This window comes from Carassius gibelio, chromosome B7, assembly GCF_023724105.1.
Source record: "Carassius gibelio isolate Cgi1373 ecotype wild population from Czech Republic chromosome B7, carGib1.2-hapl.c, whole genome shotgun sequence".
Classification (NCBI taxonomy): Eukaryota; Metazoa; Chordata; class Actinopteri; order Cypriniformes; family Cyprinidae; genus Carassius; species Carassius gibelio.
The window spans coordinates 24,155,440-24,177,818 of NC_068402.1; the positions used below are offsets into that span (position 1 = coordinate 24,155,440).

Sequence of the window (22,379 nt, forward strand, 5' to 3'; positions counted from 1 at the left end):
AAAACAAGACAATTATTTTGACAATTATTTGTCTAGAAAATCCTCCTTGATTTAAGAACTTTTTGATATTATAGATGAAAACAAGAGAAGTTTTTGTGCAGTTATATGAATTGGTATGGCTATAACCATACAGCCAAAATGAGTCAGGAAACTGAAATGAGAGGTTGAAATCAGATCAGGCCCAAAAGGATTAAGCTCTGATAAAGCATTCATGTTTATTTTTGTTACATTTTTATAGAATTTTAATGTTTTGAATAGCAAAATGTTTTCTGTGTTCAGTTTTGACTGTAGTAATAATAATTAAAAAACTGACACTTCAAAACATTTAGTAAAATCACTTGGTAAATCAACATTTAAAGCAAAATAAATGAATAAATGAATAAATAAATAAATACATCTTGGCAAAAAGTAGTCTTTGAGAATGCGTTAATATACATTTGAATCCACAACCTAATTAAAGTAAACAATTATGTATAAAAACATTTTTTTTTAATTGCATAAATATTAATTATTACCTTAAAATTCTCTCTCTCTCTCTCAAAAAAAAAAAAAAATTCCATTTAACAAAAATATATTAGATTGATTTTACTGAATGTAAATTTCACTTTTAACTGCAAAGACCATGAGTGTGATTCACAAATAAAGACTTCACAAGGGTTTTAATGCAACTCCCATTCCTCAGCATAGCGACACCAATAAAGCACTGGTATTGTGACAATTATTATTAGTTACCAATATTAGATATAGGTCTACAAAATAACATAGGTGAACCAATTAGACAAAACAAAAAATTCATTTCAAACCAGGTTGGTAACATTATGAAGGTGAATATGTGATGTTTTGTTTTTAAGAGCATGTGCTGAAGATAGATACCTAGTAGGGCCATAAAGCAGATGCATATGGCAAAGAGGGAGCTGAAACTGAGGCCCACGTCGTCTTGGTAGACGGCCAGCGTCACCTCGCAGTGCAGGCCACGGTAGCCCTCAGGACAGTGGCATGTGAATTTGGAGGGAGACTGTGCCACACAAGTGCCCCTGTGACATGGGCGGCTGGCACAGAGCGTGTACACACAGAATTTCCCAGTGGAGTTTGCCTTGACCATGTGACCTGGTGGACACCTGTGAATGAAGAACACAGAGAGAAAAGCATGAATCAAATTGTGAGTAACTGATGACAACATAACCCAAATGATTCATGTTAGTTGTTTCTTTAATTAATGGTAAAGTGTACATTTATTTACAATATTTCCTCTGGTGGAAGTATTTGAAAAACCTGTTTAGAAACCATTTAAAACTAAACATTATTTTGTGCTGCTATTGGTAGAGAAATTAGAGGACACTGTTTCAAAGGGGGGAAAAAAATATGAAAAAATTAAAAACTAAAATTAAACTTGTGGGGGTTATTTTATTTAGAGTTTTTTTTGGTGTTGCTAGTGGTGCAAACTAAACATGTCTACACAATGTTTGTAAATGCGAACATGCTCACGGTGAGCTGGTACATTTAAAACCCTGCATGAATAAAACAAGCCTGAGATCACACGCTGAATTTTTCTTTGCCCGGGAGATCAGTGCAGAAACTGAAAGCACTGAAAGAATTCAAAATTTGTCTGAATATGTGACTAAAAATCTTGACATTCTCTCTAAAAATCTCAATGGAAAACACACATGCACACAGTGCGGAAATCCAATGTGACCGGCACCGAGCATGCTTATAAAACTATCGGCAAGTCAGAGGCAATTCCTGTAGAAAAACAACATACAATCATAGACACAATCAATACACAGCAGCTGCACAGCTTTCACTGCTAGAGAGGAAAGTGGATAGGTCCTGGGTGAAGAGCAGCCCACATATATCATATCTGCCTATGACTGAGGCGCATTGACACACAAACCCAGAGACAAAGTGCATAGGCTTGGCTAAGTGCAGTGCCCTACTGCGTGTGTCTTACATTGAGCAGATTGTTATTAAAACTAACCTATTCACCTCTTTCTTTCTTTTCTTTTTTACAGTATGAAGATGTGTACATTTTTCATGTTTTATGTGTTTTTTTTTTTCCTTATTTAGTACTGTCCTTCAGAAGCTACATAACAATTAACATGTTTAGCATTAGACACTAAGTTCAATTTGGAGGGTGAAAACTTTGTATTTTTTCTTGCACATAAGTGAATGTTGAAACCTTTGGTAACAGTTGCAGTTCCTCGGTTATCGTCAGTGTGAAAAGATGAATTTCAAAATCACAGTAAATGCTGGAAAGGGTTCAAATATGCCAGAGATGCAGGACCTGGATGACTTTTTTCTGAAGAACAGTGTGCAGTTTAACTGTTCAGGACAAACAGAGGACTCAAGAATAACCATCACAAAAAAAAGGTAAACTTTTCAACACGGTCATTTGTATACATTCAGTTATTATTTTGTCTAATTGGCTATTTGTACACATCTATTAGGCAAAATATCTTATTCATGCATTTTGTATGATCCATATTTTTAAGGTTAATTAAATAATTAGCATTCTGCAAGGTGGATGTAAACTTTCAACCACAACAGTGTGTATTTGTGTACCTGCATTCATGGATTCTCCACAGGTCCACACAGGTAAAGGGGGGGCTACATTGGTTTTTCCGGCAGGAGTCAGAGGAACAACCCAGAGACACACCTTGAGAACTGACCAATGACACCCCCTCTCTGGCCTGACCATCCAGAGGAATAAACCGCCCATTGAGTCTCAGGTCCCGCATACAGCCTGTGCCAATAAGGAAAAACAAAACAAAAGCCAACGTTTCATATTACAGTACAAATATAGCACAAAGTGTGAATCCTCCTCTTACACCTACACAACATACACTTGCTTCTTCACACACACGCACAAACGGAGCTCAACATGATCCACTCATATTCTGAGCTTTTAAGAAAAGTGCTTTTAGAGTCCATTTAATAAACACACTAAGTGTGTGCCTCAGGCTAACCAGCACAGGGAACTATTCCACCTCCTCTTCTCTCTCATGTCACATGTCATTGTCTCCATTCCCTTCCATAGTCAGTTTTTATGCTAGCTCTACTTCCCCTCTACACTGAAGGTGCATTTGAGACTATTATGAATTAATCGTTCCTATTAATTTTTCATTATTGCCAATACAATAGTGTGTAATCATGACAGATGCTGTATGAATTAGCTGATAAAGCTGTACAGTGGTCTGCTTGATGTACGCATGTGCTGACTTAAGTCCTTTCTCTGACTCTGATTGAATTAGTGGTAAAACGGCAGTCTACTTCACAGTGATATAACTCAGTGATTGGATTTTTCTGGCCATGGGACGCAGCATTTTTGTTAGCTTGAAATGTCATGCTACAGTTTATTGGAGTTGTCCACATCTCACCATGCACACTTTGACATATTGACTCCATTTCATTTATTGCAACCAATTAATCTATTGCGAGACGCTCTGGACAGACTGCTAATCAACTCAGAGATGCCAGCCAATGGGAATTAACAAACAGGGAGCTGTATTTGGTGCTGCTTTGAAAGTACAACTTAGCATGCATATTAGCCAGTTCCATCATTTGTGCCAGGTTTGATTTTTCTTAATGTAGACACAAGAGAACAAGGTAAAACAGAAATCAGACAACGTGTTTGGATCTAGAATAGAATTTCCTAACCTTTTTTTTCTTCAGCAATGTGTTTTTTTAAAACTCATACTTCATTTAGCATTAGCATCAATATTAGGAAAGAGGCTAAAACAATTGCACAAGCAGGTGAAGACCGTCTCAACAAGCAGTTTCTTCTCACTTTAATGAGACACCTGAGCTTGTTTGTCGTTAGCGAGTTATGACAGGTCTGGAGGCAATTGTGCATCTGTTGTTGTATTGTTTTGAAGAAAACAGACGAAAAAGAGATTATTTGTGATTCATTATTTTAATTTTCTCACACCCCTGTTGTTTTAATTGTACATTACTTAGAATTTATCTTTTGAACAACAGTGTATAGTACAATATGGACTGGAAATACGATTTCCAGAGATCTGCATTGTGTGTCATTGGAGAGTTGAGTTTCAGGAGCACACCTGTACCTTACCTTGGAAGCTCTTGTTGTGTCCTGAGGGGAATGAGTTGCCCAGCATCACTACAGCGGGATCAATAACAATCTCCCGACTGTGACCCGGTGATCCTGTGACCTCTCGCCGTCCTCCCCCGCCATCCAGGCGCAGCGTCAACTCATTGTCATGCCGATCTAAGTGAATGTCATGCCACTCTCCATTGTCTAAACGATAAGAGGGCATTGTCAAGTTGAAGTCCCCATCACCGAGGTTGTAGAAGACACTTAACAGACCCTGATAGATCTGAGAAAGTGGGACAGAAAGAGAGAGAGAGAATGGTTTCAGTTAATAAACTCAATTAGAATTGTGTATATTATCTGAGGAATCTGTCGAAAATAGTGCCGGAGACAAAGAACAATTGTGAAATTAGGAAAAAAGTGGTACTGAAGTATAAAGAGAGGCTCAGTATGGAATGAGAAAGACCCAACGGGAACTTGAAGACATCAGACTAGGGCAGGATCTGATAAAATGACAGGGCACTAACAGAATTAAACATATCAGCCCTTTAATCAGAGACATTGGGAGCAGGGAATTCAATATGGTGTCAGTGAGGTTTGCCCCTATACTCTTATGTTGCCTCACTGACTCTCTAGTGGTCAGCTGTGAGCCTTTCTTTTACTCTCTCTTTCCCTTTGTGAGCTCTTCTTAAATTGATTGCTTCTTATAAATCAAATGTTTCTAAGGAAAGCTGTATTATTTATGAGGTTTTGTAGGATCAAAATTGTGTAACATCAAAGTACGATATAAAAGCCTGCAATTTCATGCTTTGAATCATCCAATATCCAGCAAGCCCCTTTCAACAGTCTAATAACAATAATTCAACTGGGGTTTTACTTACAAGCATGTGGGCACTAGTCATAACGCCACACCTGGAGAAAAACATACCAGGTTTGACAATGAGAGCGGCTCATTGTCAAACCAAATGAGAGTGGCTGGCCGATCTCCTGAAGAAAGCCCCATCCTTCATTTTAATTTCAGAGTCTTTCTGCTTGTGTCCCAGAGAGCATAATTTGCCAGCCTCCATTTTGGATGCTGGCTTTGTGGTGATGTAAAAAGCAGGACTAATCAATGATTCAAAAGGCACTGAGACTCTCTCACATTTCAGCAACAATTGTAAACAGTTTACACAAACACGGTTGACCTCTGTGAACTTTGCGCCTTCCTCCTCTCCCACAACCTACTCCGTTTCACCTGCGGTACAGCTCACGAGAATAATTTCAAACCGGATTGTTAGAGTATTTCAAGGCTTTGCTATGCTGGGTAGGTATTAAAACCTGAAGGCGTACTAATTAACAAGAACATTAACTTTAATCTCTCCATGGAAAATATTTGGGCTTTTTCCTCATCCTCTAAGATTTATCCCATAAATGCTGACTCTCGTCCCTACTTGGTGTGCAACATTTCTCCATGCCGCACATCCCCACCCAATGATCCAGAAACCAATGTCATCATCTGGAGCAGCAGGTGAAGCCATCTGCCCAGTTGCATGTTTAAGAATTAAAAGGCATTTAATCATGCATCATTGGATCTTAAGTGCATAGCGCTGAGTATGCCTGGGTTTCCAAATCACCTTTTCATATTTTGTTATGCATAAAAAATCTGAGACATCGTCAATCAGTGTCATGACAAGATCTTGGGAAGCATTAAATAAACCCTTTTTTGGCAATATTCTATAAAGAGATCAAACACGTGGTATTGAATCCGAAGTGTTTTCTCTGAGGAGGAATGGGAGGCAGTGGCTCAAAACAGAAAATAAATAAATAATTAAAAGGGACATCAGATGCAAAATCCACTTTTGCATGGTGTTTGAAGATAAATGTGTGTTGGCAGTGTGTGCACATATCCACCCTATAATGATAGAAATCCACTCAGTGCTTTATTTTTAATCCCCACAAATAATAAGCACTTTCTGAGAGCAAGCTGTTCACAGATTTTTGGAAAAGTGACATAAGTTTGCCTAGGCCCCTCCCAGGACTATTGATGGACACTGCCATTTTAGCATAGAGCCGCCCTGAGTGAGCTGTCATCAGTCTCCCATTGTTTTGACATGGAGCAGGTCTAGACAAGAATGTCTCCTAAGCGACTGCAGTGTTCAAAAGTATGTGCAATTTTAAAGTTTGCGGCATAGAATCTTTAAAATACGTCTGAGAGTTTTACACATAGATATGTATAGATGCCGTATTCGACGGCTCCAGGCAGTAGATGTGGCCATCATCTTGGAATGGTCAACTTGACATCATTCAACATACTGTAGGTTCTCAAAGAGCCATTGAGCCATTCTATGCAGGTTTTTGGCATCTTTCAATTATTCAGTGATTAATATGGTGAATGGTGTCAAGTTGACTGTGACAATATGGCGGACGGCTTACGTATAGTGGCCCATAGAAACAGTCGCGAAAGAGACATCTATGTATATATATGGTTTTACACACCGGTCTGTCATTGTGGTGATATTTCCACGCCTCGAAACGTGCTGCTGAAACAAAACGAACTGTGGTTGTTTGACATGTCAGTCAAAAAGCCTAATGGGTGGGCCTTGGCCAATGAAAGCTGCCATGGATTCCAGACCTTCAGCCATCAGTCTGAAGCTCTGGCTATGCAAGACTACGATCTACCTAATTGTGTTTATGTTCGCACTTATCTTTTTAATGAATCGTTGCAAATCGCCTTTCCTAATAATGTGCTAGTTTGCAAGTTCTACGGAAGAGAGGGGCGGGGTGAGCAGAGATCATTAGCATTTAAATGGGCATGCTCTAAAACAGATCAATGTGAACAGAGCTGGTTTTGACAGGGTAAAAGGGTGTTGTTTTACACGACCATAGAGAAATGTTAACCAAAGAATGATATAGACATTTCATGAAGACTCTAAAGATTCACTCTAAAGATTCACTAATAATAGTACTTAAGGACTACTACAAAAAAAAATTATACATATATATTTCTTATTTTAATTAAGTGGGGATGGAGGATTCGCCGACGCTAAAGTGCCCTTGGACCACGATTTCTACCGAGGGGGAAGGACCGTGATTTCTACTGAGGGGTTGTTGTTGGTGATTACTTTCTGTTTCAGGACATTTCAAACAGTCAATTTCTTTATGCCCACTGTTTTTGATATGGCTCTAATTTAGTTCTTTTTCTCTTTTTTTATCATCCACATTGCTTGCTCACTCCTCAACTTCATCATGTGTATTTTTTATTTTTTTTATGTCTTCATCAAATGCAAGACTCAGAACGCAGAAGCACTGTATATAAATGATATGACACATCGCTGCTTTAATATCTGATATTCATGCATCAGGACACAGCTGATGATGATTTCTTGACTCCACAGCAAACAGAGAAATTTTGTCTTTACTGTCCCAATACTTACGGCTGGCACTGTATTTATATTTATGAGGTAACCTTATTTTAAAAGTGATAATTCTAGACCTGGGAAAGTCATGTAAATTAACACACACACACACATATATATATATATTCAGTAAATTCTTAACAAAAGTCATGTAAATCAATTGGCTGGAGTCGTAATCTTGCGGATCATTCACAACTCCTGGAATGGTTAAATGTAATTATTATAGCTGAAGTCAAAACAATTGAGAACCACTGTTTTAGAGGTCTATAATTTGGTTTTATATTTCAGATAGTCTCAAATAATGTATTCAGATGTTTTCTGTGAGTTGTCTATCATCAAAACCTTCAAAACACAACTACATAATGACCACATTGCAACTGAAGGATATTACCTGAATATGATTTAACTTTTGGCTCTGTATTATGTATCTCACCAAGTTTAAATCGCTTCTGTATATTTAAAAGCAGAATTTATCTGGGCTGCTTATAGGGTTGTTTTCTAGTTTCATGGTTAATATTACCAGATAAAACCAACTCAATACATCTGTCAGTAAGCACAACAAGTTCTGAGTGAGAATTCCATGAATTCAAAGAAAAAAAACAGACTACACTTATATTCGGCTGCCGCTAATGGACCTGTGGCTAAGTCTCTTGAGAAGAAATTAGATGATCACACTATCATTTCCTCCTCATCCGCTGATGATAAGAACACCTTGCTGAAAATGTCTCGGTGAGATGATGCGTCATAATCAGACACAACAGGTAATGCTAAATGGGTATTGGCACATCGCATCAATTAGCATTATTGGTAAGGTAATTGAGAGGAGCACAGCAGGAGATTAAGTTTTAATCTTTCGCACATGGCACAAAGGCAGCATCAGTTTCTGCACCACTGCGAAGCTTTGCAAGAATCACAATAAAAGCAGGTAATGAAATCTGTAACCTGCCACATTAGGGGATATAAAATCTCTTCTAGCCTGTCTCACAGACATGTCTAATTCATGCCACAGATAAATCATCCACGATTTAAATGGGAGAGATAGAAAAACAGAGGAAAATGAGAGGAGCGAGAGAGAGATGCAGAGAAACAAAGCAGCAATCAGCAACCCGACTGCATAATTTTAAAGCAGGTGTTGAAAAAACCTTGAAAAAATGAGACAGCCTTGGAGTGAGAGGGTAGATGGCATGCATTCTGCAAGTGTATCAGCCGAATCGGGAGACGCATACTAATGCCTCTATGATTAAACACAAACTCGTTGCTCCATTCAAATTCTCACATTGCACCGCTGTTGCAACAACGTTCTCGGAGTCTGGCAGATGGGCTGCTATTACAGAGCACATCAAGAACAAATAATCTTTATATGCCGGCGGTCAACACTGCTCATTTGTTGTAAGGACATTTCATGGGCATAAATTTGTAGGGAAACAGAGGAAACATTTAATACATTCATTACAAAAAATCACTTCGGAGGGTGTTGGCAGGATGCCAAGTTAATGTTATCCAAGTTAATGTTCATTTATAAATATAATACCGTTCAAAGTTAATACGTGTTTTTTTTTTTTTCATATTACTGTTATTTTTATTCATAGCAGCGTGCATTCAAAAGTTTGAACAGTCAGTTCATCAAAAGAAAGCACAACCAGTTTCAACATTTTTGATAATAATAAAAATAAAAATAAAATGTTTCTTGATCAACAAATCTGCACATTGGAACAATTTCTGAAGAATCATATGACACTATATATATATAATACATATACATATATATACATACACACATATATACATATATACATATATATATATATATATACAAATTAGTCTTGGTGAGCTTGTGACTTAATTTAACAAACAGAAAACAGTGCATAACGGTTTCAAATTATTAACAATATGTGACCTGTTCTGGCAAAATGAGTCACATTGAGCAAATTTTCAAAAATGAGTTATTTTTATTTTTACATTCTCTATTAAAAGACATTGAAAATGATGTATGATTTGTTGGAATCGGACAATGCTACATCTGTTTGATGTTGATGGAGTCAACAAAGTAAAAAATTCACCCAGCAACAATAAATATTTTCCCCCACTTCTTTTCATTACTAGATTAATAATCACAATATAACTTTTTACACATTTTAGATACATTTTATCGTTGTTATAAACGAAAGAAAGTGTTTTTTTTTTTTTTTACATCTAAACATAAGCATTTAAATAAGAAAAAACAAACAGTAAAATGTAAAAATCACTTAAGTATGTTCATTACAAATAAATTACTAAAAGCAAAACTTGGCAATATGTACAAAAGCAGATTTTATTTGGTTACCATTAATGTGACAGACAACTGATATAAAGATGTAAGGTAATGAACAGATCCTAGGCCTTGTGTTCACTGCCAGTTAAATGAGCCCCATTTCCGATTTTTTGCTCATATGTGACACAGATCTGATCTGTTCTATGACAGTGTAAATTAAAAAAAAAAAAAAAAACGCATGATTTTGGATATTTGGAGATTGGTCTCAGACCTCATTCATATGTGGAAATAAATCGGATATAAATCAGATATGTGCCAGTGCGACTGTCGTGTAAACAGGCAGATAGGATTTTCTGAGGCATTGTGTTCTGTATGTCATTAAAACTGCCACAATTTAGTAATTCTTCGTGGTTTAATGACGTCATGTGTGAACCGTGCTGGCAAAATGAGTGTAAATTCGCACAGGTTATATTACAGGCAAAAAAATGAATAAAACACCCGATCATCTGAAATGATCTTTATTTGTAAATTTTCTGAGAGGATTACCTTTTCTCCGCTAGCTTCTCACACTGACTATCATCTGAAGTGCATGCATATAACGGCACTTCTGACAGCGCGTGATCCCAATAAATGCACACATACAGTATGCAGAGTTACAGTATTTCAGTATTCACTAACTATCCGTTCTGTCTTAAGTGAACGCTTGGGGAACTGTTGGGGGAAAGTTCTGATGTGTAAATTACATTAGATCCGTGCATTACAGTAGGCTATGGAACATCGAGTATCATGTATCAATGTTAATCTAACAACAAAAGAAAAGAGGGATTCACTCGCTGCACCTCACTGAACTGCTTTTGTACTGCAGTTTTAATCATCAATTTATTTGTAATAAGTACACTAAAGTTATTTTTACATTTGACAATTTGTTTTTCGTACATGAATGCTTTAGTTCAGATATAAAATGATAAAGTTAATTAATTATTTGTTTCTAGGCTATTTGTTCTACTGTTTTTTTAAACAGTAGAACAAATAGATAAAATAAAAAAATAGCTGTATTGTGATTATTACTATAGTAATTAATAATAAGAAAAGATGGAGGGCTTCACTCTATCGACTTCAAATGGCTGTCATTTTTTGTCCGATTACAACGTTTCTGTGTATATTTACTGGGACGTCTTTATGCGGGCACTTCAGATGTCAATCGACATGAGAAGCGAGCAGAATAAAGGTACTCCTCTCAGAGAATTTACAAATAAAGAGACTTTTAAATGTTGAACTACTATTTGGAGCATTAGGATCCCTAGGCGAGGACTTTTTGTGAAAAATTTATGTTTCACTTTTTTTTGACTTGCAGCTCAAAATTAGACTGCACATTCCGACTCATTTTGCCAATCACATATTTTATATGTATCATGGACTAACAGTTATAATACATAAGAAATATTACTTTCAACACACTTTACCATTAAGAGGTTTTTCGTTTGTTATATGTGAGTATTTGGAAAGAACATAGTTATTTCAAAAAAATAACTTAATAATAATAAGAAGGAGGGCTTTGTGCATATGCATTTGCTATATTCAAAGGAAGTGAAAAGCATTAGAGAGAAAAGAGAGATGGTTCAAGAGCACTAACCTCCAGTTTGAGATATTCATTCTGTTCTTTGGACAGCAGGCTGAGGATAGAGCTGCTATGTTTGCGTGTCCGGACCAGGACCTGAACCTGCGTGTGTCTAGCCGGGAGCGTGAAGGCCAGCTGAAAGTGTATGTGACTCCTTCCATCAAAAGAATACTCTGGGACTTCTGTGAAACACAAATGTGTTCTTCAGATGCAGTCCTTAAAAAAGGATGCATAAACAGTGAAAAATGCACTTGGAGAATATCACAGGATGTTCCAGTCATGTTACATAAAGCAGCTCTACAAATTCATAACACTTCTGAATGCGATTTGTGCCAAGATTTGGTTTGTGTGAAAATCCTGCCTGGGTGCTAACACTATCCCTCCTACACAGAGCAATTCAAAGATATTTGCTGCCCCACTGAAAAGCCTTCACACACACACACACACAGAGAGAGACAGTTTTCACATCCATTCCGTCATTCTCTTTAGCAATGACTTCTTTTCGAAGATAAAGCTATCTTCGATGACTCAGTCTTTCTCACATTCCACAGACAAGGCTTGAAAACTTTTGGACAACTGCTGAGTAATTACCCTTTTCACACTGATGTCCGCTGTACCCAGGTATGCACTGACAGCTGAAGGAACCCCACTCTCCGTGGCAGCGTCCCCGAGTCCCGCAGGAAGGAAAGCCCATGGTCACACAGCTATTGTCCGTCATCACACATCCCGGGGCACTGCCAGAGGAGTCAGCTGGTGAACCGAGGTCATAAAACTGAGAGAGAATCAAAGTGAGGGTTACAGACTAACACTGAGAGCAGCAGAAAAATAAATAAATAAATAAAAGAATAAGCTAGTATAAATAAGGCAGAAAATAATGGTCAGATAGGCCAAACTGGGAGGCCTTGAAAAGATAAGAGATGAAAAGAGAAAGAAGGTTTTATCTTATTTGTGCATTCACCTTTAATCCAGCCTACCATAATGAATATTATCATGCTGTGCAGGCCACAGCCACTTAAAAAAGCTGGCCTACAGAGCTCTGTATTAACAGAATGGGGAAACCTTGAGGCCTTAAATTCTCTTCACAACAGAACAACCACGCACCATATTAGATCAATTTTTCCTTTCATCTGATGACTCCCATTTATTCATGCCCACTCTTCCTAATAGCCTGTTTCTGAAGTGGTTGCAGCATGAGTTTGACCCTGTGCAGAAACCGGTTGCACCTTGTACAGACAGATAGCACGGCTGATTTACCAGCACAGCTAAATAAGCAAAGGGACTGCACTAATTCCACTGAACTGCTGTTTGTCACTATTATTTCATATTAGACAGGTTGGTTTATTGTCATTTATTTCCTAACAACGGAAGGAGTCAAATACAGTGTCTCCTGAGCCACAGTTTGGAAACACTGAACCTCTAACACTTCCCATCCGTCACCTTGCCATTGGATTAAATTAATAACTCAGAGAGAACAATAAATACAGACAATTTACAATAAAACCACTGGTCAATAGTGAAATTCAGCAATATTATATTTCTGAAAAGTTGCAATTGTTATTGTTTTAATATATTACAATAGAAAACAGGGTAACACCTTAGTATATTGAGGGACCAATCATCACTATTAACTAGTTGTTTATTAGCATTCCTATTTTTAACATATTGGCTGTTTATTAGCACTTATAAAGCACATATTCTGCATTACCATACAATACATTCCTAATCCTACCCAATACCTACCTAACTAACCTTAATAATCATCAAAGTATGAGTTTATTTAGGCAAAATTCATAGTTTGTTACTAGCAAGAATTGGACTCAAAGTTTGACTCATTTGTCATATTTAATTATAGTGTTTTTACTACATTTTTGATTAAATTAAGGTAGATTTGGTAAGCCTAAGAGATTCTTTGAAAATACAATGAAATACAGACAATTTGCAATCAAATTATTCATCAGTAGTAGCATTCAACAGTCCTATCTATGGATAATGATAGTTATCCATGGTAAGTCTACAACTAACTACATCAAGCACTGCTTGCAACATAGTCATGCCCATTTTCATCTCTCTAAAAAAAGAAAAGTAATCTCTTCATATCTATATTTCGAATTAATTTATTTGGCAAAGAGTCATGCATTGAGCATGTACAGCCAGCAGGTCATTGTCGCAAAACCATTTCAATACACATATTTCATCATTTGCAGTATTAATGAGAAAATTACCAGCTGCCTGTACATTATCTCTGGAAACTCTCCTACTTGAACTGCTGAATGTGAGTTTTCTACATGAATTGAATTGTGTTTTGTATTGTTAGTTGTAAGGCCATCCTGCACAGACCAATGAATGTAAGAACTGCCTGAAACCACCTCCTGTACACTGCTGGTATGCTTTGTGACTCGCTGATTTGGTTCATGAATCTGACTGACCCAAAACTTTTGACAAAACATTGCTTCGTTGTGTCTATGCTGTTTTATAACAATGCCCTAAACTGTTGTGATTTCAATCAGGAAATCAAGAAAAGCTTGATAAAAGCAAAGGAGAACTGGATTGAAGGATGGTGCCAGGTCATTGATGATAGCCTGAAGAATAACATCATAACAGAAAGCACACAAGCTGGTGAAAGACCTGATCAACAAAAATCAAGGGTGAACACCAACCTTACAAGACAATAGTAAAGAACAGGACATCCTAAAGAGATGGACTGAGTACTGCTCAGAGCTGTATGGCTATGAAACCACAGGAGATCCAGAGGAACGGAATATCCCCCAGCAACCAACAATGACAACTACCCCATCCTTCACACAGAAGTGGAAGCAGCAATGAAATTGCTTAAGAAGGGGAAGTTAGCGGAAGTGGATAACGTCCATGCGGCGCTCATGCAAGCAGGGGAGATGCCATAATAAGTGCCCTACTGAATATCTGCAACAAGATTTGGCAGACAGGAGAATGGGCTAAACCATGAATCCAGTCTCTCATCATCCTCTTCTCTAAGAAAGGCAGTCTACAACTTTGCCAGAATTGTTGTACCATCAGTCTTATAAGCCACCCAAGCAAGGTCAAGCTAAAGATCCTACTGAATCGATTGAAGCGGCAAGCGGACAAGATCACTGCTGAAGAACAAGTGGACTTTAGACAAGGATGGAGCACAACAGAGCAGATATTTAACCTTAGGATAATATGTGAAAAAGATACCTACAACATCAACAATACCTTTATCACATCTTTGTGGACTTCAAAAAGGCATTTGACAGAGTATGGCATGCAGCACTATGGGCCACCATGAGGCAGTACAACATCAATGCCATCCTGATCAAAAAAACAAAAAAAAAAAACAAAAAAAAAACAAACAAAAAAAACTTTTTGATAAGGCCACCAGTGCAGTTTACATAAACAGCAAAATAGGGGACTGGTTCAGAACTACAGTTGGAGTAAGACAAGGTTGCTTGCTCTCCCCTACACTCTTCAACATCTTTTTAAACGAATGATGGCTGATGCATTGGAAGACAATGAGGGGACAGGACAATAAAAAAACTTACATGTTGTCGATGACATAGTTGGCCTGGCAGGGAAGGAAGAAGAGCTGGCTAACTTGGTGGAGCACCTGGACAAGATCTCTACATCCGATGGTATGCAGATCAATGCAGATAAGACTAAACTGATGACTACCAACACCACTGGCTTCAACACTGACATCAGCATTGGTGGCGAGAAGCTAGACAATGTAAACTATCTTAAATACCTGGGAGATATCGTCACAAATGAAGGGTCCAAACCTGAGATACACGCCAGGATCACAAAAACCAAAGTGGCGCTGACTAAATTAAAGACCATCTTAAGTGACAGGAACATAGCCCTCGTCTCAAAGAGCAGACTGAGGTGCTCCCTAGACAGGCCCATATTTATATATGCCTGTTTGACTTGGACACTACCAGCTGAACTGGAAAGGAAAGTTCAGGTCATGGAGGTGAGATGCTTCAGAAAACTGCTTGGCATCTCCTACAGTGATCACATCTCCAGTGAAGAAGTACGTGACAGAATTTGGCGAACCACTGGGCCATATGATGACCTCCTGAGAGTGGTGAAAAAACGGAAGATGAGGTGGTACCGCCATTCAGTAAGGTCATCAGGACTTGCGAAGACAGTCATGCAGGGCACAGTGCCAAGAGGGAGGAAGAGAGGCAGGCAGAGAAAGAGATGGGAAAACAACATTCAGGAGTGGACAGGTCTGACGCTGGGCGAGACCTTGAGAAAAGCTGAGAAGAGGGAGGAATGGAAGGTTGCCAGAGCATCTGTGGCCCCCCAACGGTCAGCCAGACTAAGGCTGAAGAAAGACTCTTTCAAAGTGGTGGCAGCTATGATTTTGTAATAAGGAACATTTTGTAAAACCCATTGTGACCATTACTATCATCGTTTGTTGAGAAATACAACTTGATTTTCTTGTACTAGGTGTGACGTTTTCATAGTTATTGATTTTTCATAGTTATTTCACTGTATTTTTTTTACATCTCTTACATCTGAAAGGTTGATCTTTTCAGTGTAAGGTTAATAGTTGTTTGGTTTATTCTCTTCCTTAAGTCTTGTTTTAATAAAGGATTGTACTTTTTTTTCATTTATGATTCCACGGCTTAAGCAAACCTGTGTGACCTTTTAAGTAATGTGCTTTAGTTGTCTACATGTACCTCCCAGAGTGGCTCTGTAAATGGCATAATATCCTTAAATCTTAAAACCACTTTTCCATTCACCCCATAACACTATGTACTTGCCACCAAAAAGCCTACTCAGAATTCTCACAGGTCAACAACAGGGAGAGAGCAAAAGGAAGTAAACTGTTTGAATAAAAGAAAGTGGGCAGAAGAGAGTCTAAAATAGCAATTCTACCTCTGTCCTTCCTCCGTTAACAGTCTATGACCTGCTTTCCAGGCAAGCCCCAGTAGCCTGAGTGAACACTTCTGTGCTGTTTCTTTGTGCTTGGCGACCATTGGTTAAGTGTTTTAGATTCAAGAAGAGTCATGATGTTACAATGAGAAACAAACAGTCACCCACTGTAATAAACCGACATAACTTAGGTGAGATCACAGATCGGCTTCAGACTATGGCCAGCGCCACGGTCGATTATACCTCACTTCAAAAACACTTCATGGAAAGAGAAAGTGTGACCTAGGCAGTACACATCTTACAATCAAATCTCCTTCAGCAGCTAAATAATTAAAAGTGCATATACTGACATAACTATGCTGGGACATGTATTAGCAATATCTATGGCTGGTATGTTTGTGCCCTGTGCTGACTAAATGAGTCACAATCAGCAAAAAAAAAAAAAAAAAAAAAAATTCTATTTTCAAATTGTCAATTATAAGATCTTGTTTTGTTGGAATCTGATTAAAAATGACTGAACTAAATGTGTTTGAAGTTGACTGAGTCAGCAAACTCAAGTTAAAGTTTTCTGAATGCTCCAAAGCAAAATCTCCTAGCAACATTTTATATTTCCCTTCAGTTCTTTTCTTAACAATAATTACTATATTCATATTCACAAGAGTTTCTTTGTTAATATAAAATATTCTCAATTTAATTTTATCTTAATAATAGCTAATAATGCATTACCTTTTTCATTTTACATCTAAACAAAAGCATTCAAGTAAGAAAAACAAATAATCAAATGTAAAACTCCCTTAAATGTGTTTGCTACAAACACAATGTTAAAAAAAAAAAAAAAAAAAAAAAAAACTAAACAAGCAATTCAATCAAGAGCAGTGAGTGATTCCCTCTTTTCCTTTATTGTTGGATCAACATTTAATACAAAAGACGGCCTATATTACTAGACCTACTATAATATACGGATCTAATATAATTTTACACCTCAGATGTTTTTCCTCAACAGCTCCCCAAATGCTCACTTAAGAGATAACAGGTTATGTTTCGCATGAATACTTAAAAACGGTAATATTTATCTGGATTGCATGCTGCCAGAAGCACCTTTGATGCAGGCGAGAAGGGAGCGGAGAAAATGTACTCCCCTCAGAAAAAGTACAAATAAAGATAATGGTGTTTAATTACTATTTGGAGCATTGGGATCACTAGTCGAGGGCTTAATTAACATATTTTTGTGGAAAAACTAAAATTCAATGAAAATCTATTTATTTAAAAAAAAATGTGTGTAGCTTAAAATTAAGCTGCATGCATTCTGACTCATTTTGCCAGCACGGGTCACATTTGTTATAAAAACACTCAAAACTGACATTGGACACAACCCTAAAAAGTCGTGACATGTTTTCTTTTTTTTCCTCATGTCTTTGCTCATCTAAAATGGTACAGGATAAAAAGACCTACTGATATGCATTTGCTCACCTTGCTGTCCACAACGAGGTTTCGGATACAGCCAGTGAAGTGCTTGTGTTGTAGCTGAGGGTAGATATATGGCAGGTTCTCATTCACTCCTCCTAGCTGAAGCACCTGTGTCATGTTCAGATGCCTGGAAGCGTATTAAAGGATGTTATTACACTATCAACATTTGCTTCTATATATGCTATAGAGAGGTCATTTTTCACCAGAGATTAACTCTGATAATTCATTTGACCTTTTAGATTGAGACCTTTGTATAATTGTAAATGTTTCAAGACATTATCGAGTCAGTAACTGGCAGGAGGCTCATATGTATAGTGAGAAAGAGTAAGTAATAATTGTTTCATTGACTTGTCCTCGGTGACCTGCTATCAAGGCGGAAGAATGATTTGATTAGCACTCAAATTTTAATGGTTCATCAGGGCCATATTTTTTAACACTTTAAACAGTTATGCATTGGTGTGAAAAGAGAAGTAAATTAAGTGATTTACTTGTCCATATTTGGTGTGATGCCACTAACTTCACAGGAAGTGTGGTCTTCAGTAGTTAGCCAGCTGCCCACTCCCTCCATCTCCATGATAGTAGCTCCTGCACAGCGGTCAAGTGTAAAACGAACCTCCTGAAGAAGAAATGTGGGTGAAAAAGAACCTTTATTACCACAAAAATTTAGGAATTCGACTTACATGAAAAACCATTTATTGGCAGCAAATTAACCATCATGTTCTGAGACTGTTAATGTACACTTTTTAAGTAAACCTCTTATTTCCCCTTCTGATCCATGTAATATATTACTCTGGTCAAAACCTTGTTGCTACATATTATTCAAGTGGGATCTCATAACTTTCTCAGAAGGGTGACTGGTATCCATTCTGTTAACGTTATTTCTGTTTGGGTTCAATTTGACCACAGCAAAAACACTGCTGAAGAATAGAATAAAAGAAATCAATTGGTAGAAGAGGTAGAGTGTGTGCTGAAAAATATAGAATCTAAAAATTCATTGGACTGATTCATGCTTTACAACTGGGTGCTCGGATACACTAAATAGTTTTATATATATATATATATATATATATATATATATATATATATATATATATATATATATATTTTTTTTTTTTTTTGTTTTTTTTTTTTGTTTTTTTTTTAAGTTCTATGTTAGGTACATATTTCAAGATTCGTCCTTGGGTCAATATGACCCCATACAAAGATGAGCTTTGTTACTCTAAATAAAAAAAACAATCTTTTTGGGTTGTTTTTTGACATAGTGCTGGGTCAGTCAACCAATTGAACATTTTTTCATTTTAAATAATAAAATGTACTCTGAAATCTGAACCGTTCATATACAATATTTTTTGGCAAGTCAATGGCAAGTCAGTCTTTTACAATGATAAAATACTTGTAAACATTCAGTAAACTTTTTAAGATGTGACAGGAGCAGCCAATGGGAAGTGGGAGAAATAATTTGTATAGACAATAAAAAATTACCCATCAGCTGAGTTACAGAAAAACAGGGTAAAAATAATAAAATATTAAAGGGGTCATATGATGCTTTTTTAAAGATCTTTATTTTGTTTATTTGGTGTACCAGAATATGTTGACATGCTTTAATGTTCAAAAACCACATTCTTTTTCAAATACTGTATATTACTGTAGGTCCTCTATGCCCTGCCTCTCTCAAACACGTAGTTTTCTATAAAATCCCTTCTTCAGACAAGCACAGTCTGCTCTGATTGGTCAACTGACCCAAGGCATTGTGATTGGCTGAACACTGCAAGCATTAATTGGAAACGCCCCTTTCCATAATCGCAAGTTTCATCTTTCAAAATAAATGTAAAGACAGTTAATAATGTCCTTAGTTTTTCCATCAGTTCAAGTCTGAAAGGGGAACAGAGTCACGTGACAGACACAGTCATGAAGCTCGTATGTGTTTGCAGTTTACAAACCACAGAGGGTTAAGACAGTTGACTCCACTGTGTGAATCCACATACATACAGTAGCTGATTCAGAAGTGTCAGATTGTCGTAGCAAAGTCAGAATTACCTCCTCTCCTCTAGATTCACGAAACGGTCGTCTATAAAATGTCTTGCTGTTCTGTTGTAAGTAATCTTAAAGATTCCTAAATGCATCTATTTTTGTAAGGCCAAATAAAGTGCTTTTGCTTTTGCCTAGATACACATCATCTCCCTGACACGGCTGATTCAACACTAACTGCAGTTACTGAAACCACAACTTCTTTCTTTGCGTGAACATTTGGGCGGCATTACACAAATATTTCTACATAGTGATGTAGACGTGGGGGAGTGTTTGAACAATCCGTTTTAGGGGGGCATGACAGAGTCTTAACTTTGATAAAGAATATCTCTTTGGATTTGAGACTTTAGTCTTTGCAACTTTACAGATCTTCTTTATGCACCAAAAGCTTGTAACACTCCATAGAGAAAGGAAAAATTTTAATCTCACCATATGACCCCTTAAAACATTACCTAATAGTATGCTTTTTTTTTTTTTTGAGTGTATATACACATACACTACCTGACATATGCAGAACATGGAGACAAGGATATTTCAGGTCATCATTTACACATCCTCATATTGTCCCATACACTCTGTATTTGTGTTGATCAGTGTTTATGTGTGCATACAATCCTAAATTAATTCTGTTCATCATATAAAGTAACCATGTCTCTAAACTGCTTGATTAATGTGAATTAATTTGACCATGTTTTCATAACATACAAGTTTTCAGTACATTAAAGTGTAAAGTTTTGGTTGAATGGACTTTTGTTGGAGGGACAAAAATATCACCATTTATGTTTTGAAGATGAATAAAAGTGGTTTGGAATGACAAGAGGGTAAGTAAATGATGACAGAATTTTTTATTTTGCATCCCATTAACGGACCTACACGACTGTGATTCACACACTACCAGACATTAAAGTCATTCTGAACACAACAAATCTGCATAGAAATGTGTGCCATGCATTACAAACAAAACAATATGAGGCCTAAAATTGGCTCAAAATAATACAAATCTTTGATATCCTGAAGCTAAATAAAATCTGATTTTGTTTCTTTCTGTGGAAATCTTTTTCTCACTCTCTGTAGAGGCTAAACCCTCAGGCATGGTAATATTAAACACATAGCATGTCAAGATGCTAAAAGCTCCAATCTGCAATGTTCCCTTGGCACCCAGCAGGAGGCTTACGTCCTGTTTGTATTGAACAATAAGCATTATAATTTCAAGCAATTTCAGACTGACCCTAAGGCAAATTGCACCATGGCAAGACTACATGCCAGTGCTACTACAGAGCCTAGCAGCAACTGAGTAGCTGCTGAATCTAAAACAGTCAACACTGTGGCAACACTGAATACAAATTAGAACACTAAACAAATGTCTGGGATCAAGTAAACCCTTGCTAACAGCTGCCACCACACTTCCACTGTCCCCTATGGATGATTTCAGAAGAGGTAAGTAAGACTTTGACGTACAAATGTGCTGAGGTGTATTATTGGAGGAAGATGGCAGGGAGAGATGGGCCTCCGCTCGACTGGGCTCAGCAGTCAGTTGCTTGTTAACGGTGAACACTTACTTTGCTGTTGCTCCTAACGTCCAGTCTGTGCCACCGTCTGTCCGCTACGTTCACGTTGCCCGGCAACTGCAGGACCAATGTACCCGAGCCGTGGTTAATTTTCAGGGTGGGGGTGCCGTCGATCAGTTCTGAAAGGGAAGCACAGCGACAGACAGAGAGAGAGAGATGAGAAGAAAGGGCAGGTAGATGGACAGTTAAGACTAGTGGTCGACCGATATTGGTTATTTGACAGATGATGCCGATATCATGGAAAGCAGGGAGGTCGATAGCCGATTATGTATATATATTTTATATTTTATATATATATATATATATATATATATATATATATATATATATATATATATATATACACAGAGAGAGAGAGAGAGAGAGAGAGAGAGATTTTACAAATATTTAAGAAATTTGAAATCACTTGACAATGGTTTAAAAAATGGATGTGTAAAATAAACATACTTATACTTAGATGACAAAGTATTTTGCACATGAATATTTCATAAAAATTAAAAAGGAAGTAAACACTGTAACCAACAGGGCGGTTATTTCAGTATTCTGAGAAGTTGTGTGCACGTGGGAATCATATTTCTCTAATAAAGCCAGAGTAACACTGGGAATATGACAGTGGGCAAATGCATAAATTGCAGCATAATTTGAAATCACAAGTTTATAGTTTAAAGCGTTTAATTCACACAGACCAAACGTCACACAGAGAAAACGTGATCATTCTGGATAAAATGCACACTTCACAAGATCTCACAGCTGGATTCGACTAGGTTTGCAAGGTTTGTGAAATTAAATGTTCATTAGTCAACATTTTGATTTGATTAAATGATTTAAATGCTTATTTGCTTAATGCTGACTGCAAATGAGAAAGTATTGTTTGCCTTTCTATAACTAATAATATAAAAGCAGTCGTTATAATACTTTTTGTATACATGAATTCCTTTGTTTAACCAATCTATCTGATTATTAGACAGACTTCTATCCCTTTTAGACAGAATTGTTAACAATGACAGTAAACAAGAGGGAGAGTGTGAGCTGTGTGTGCTCAGGCACTGCCGCTCTCAGCGCTGTCAAAATAAAAGTCCCGCCTGGAACACACTGGTCACGCAGAAAAACGTATCGTGATGCAAATATT

At 37.2% G+C, this 22,379-nt stretch overlaps 1 protein-coding gene across 2 annotated transcripts in view; it reads right to left on the minus strand.

Moving 5' to 3' along the window:
- si:ch211-186j3.6 (neural-cadherin) overlaps positions 1-22,379 on the minus strand; it is a 298,085-nt gene that overhangs the window by 11,203 nt on the left and 264,503 nt on the right. For both annotated transcript variants that reach the window (XM_052561240.1, XM_052561239.1), the window contains 8 exons: positions 21,242-21,369; positions 18,143-18,270; positions 17,658-17,781; positions 11,904-12,084; positions 11,328-11,494; positions 4,070-4,334; positions 2,560-2,740; positions 874-1,118 (listed from right to left, as the gene is read on the minus strand). In XM_052561240.1, the coding sequence (XP_052417200.1) occupies positions 874-1,118; positions 2,560-2,740; positions 4,070-4,334; positions 11,328-11,494; positions 11,904-12,084; positions 17,658-17,781; positions 18,143-18,270; positions 21,242-21,369 (1,419 nt within the window). The remainder of the gene's footprint in view (positions 1-873; positions 1,119-2,559; positions 2,741-4,069; positions 4,335-11,327; positions 11,495-11,903; positions 12,085-17,657; positions 17,782-18,142; positions 18,271-21,241; positions 21,370-22,379) is intronic.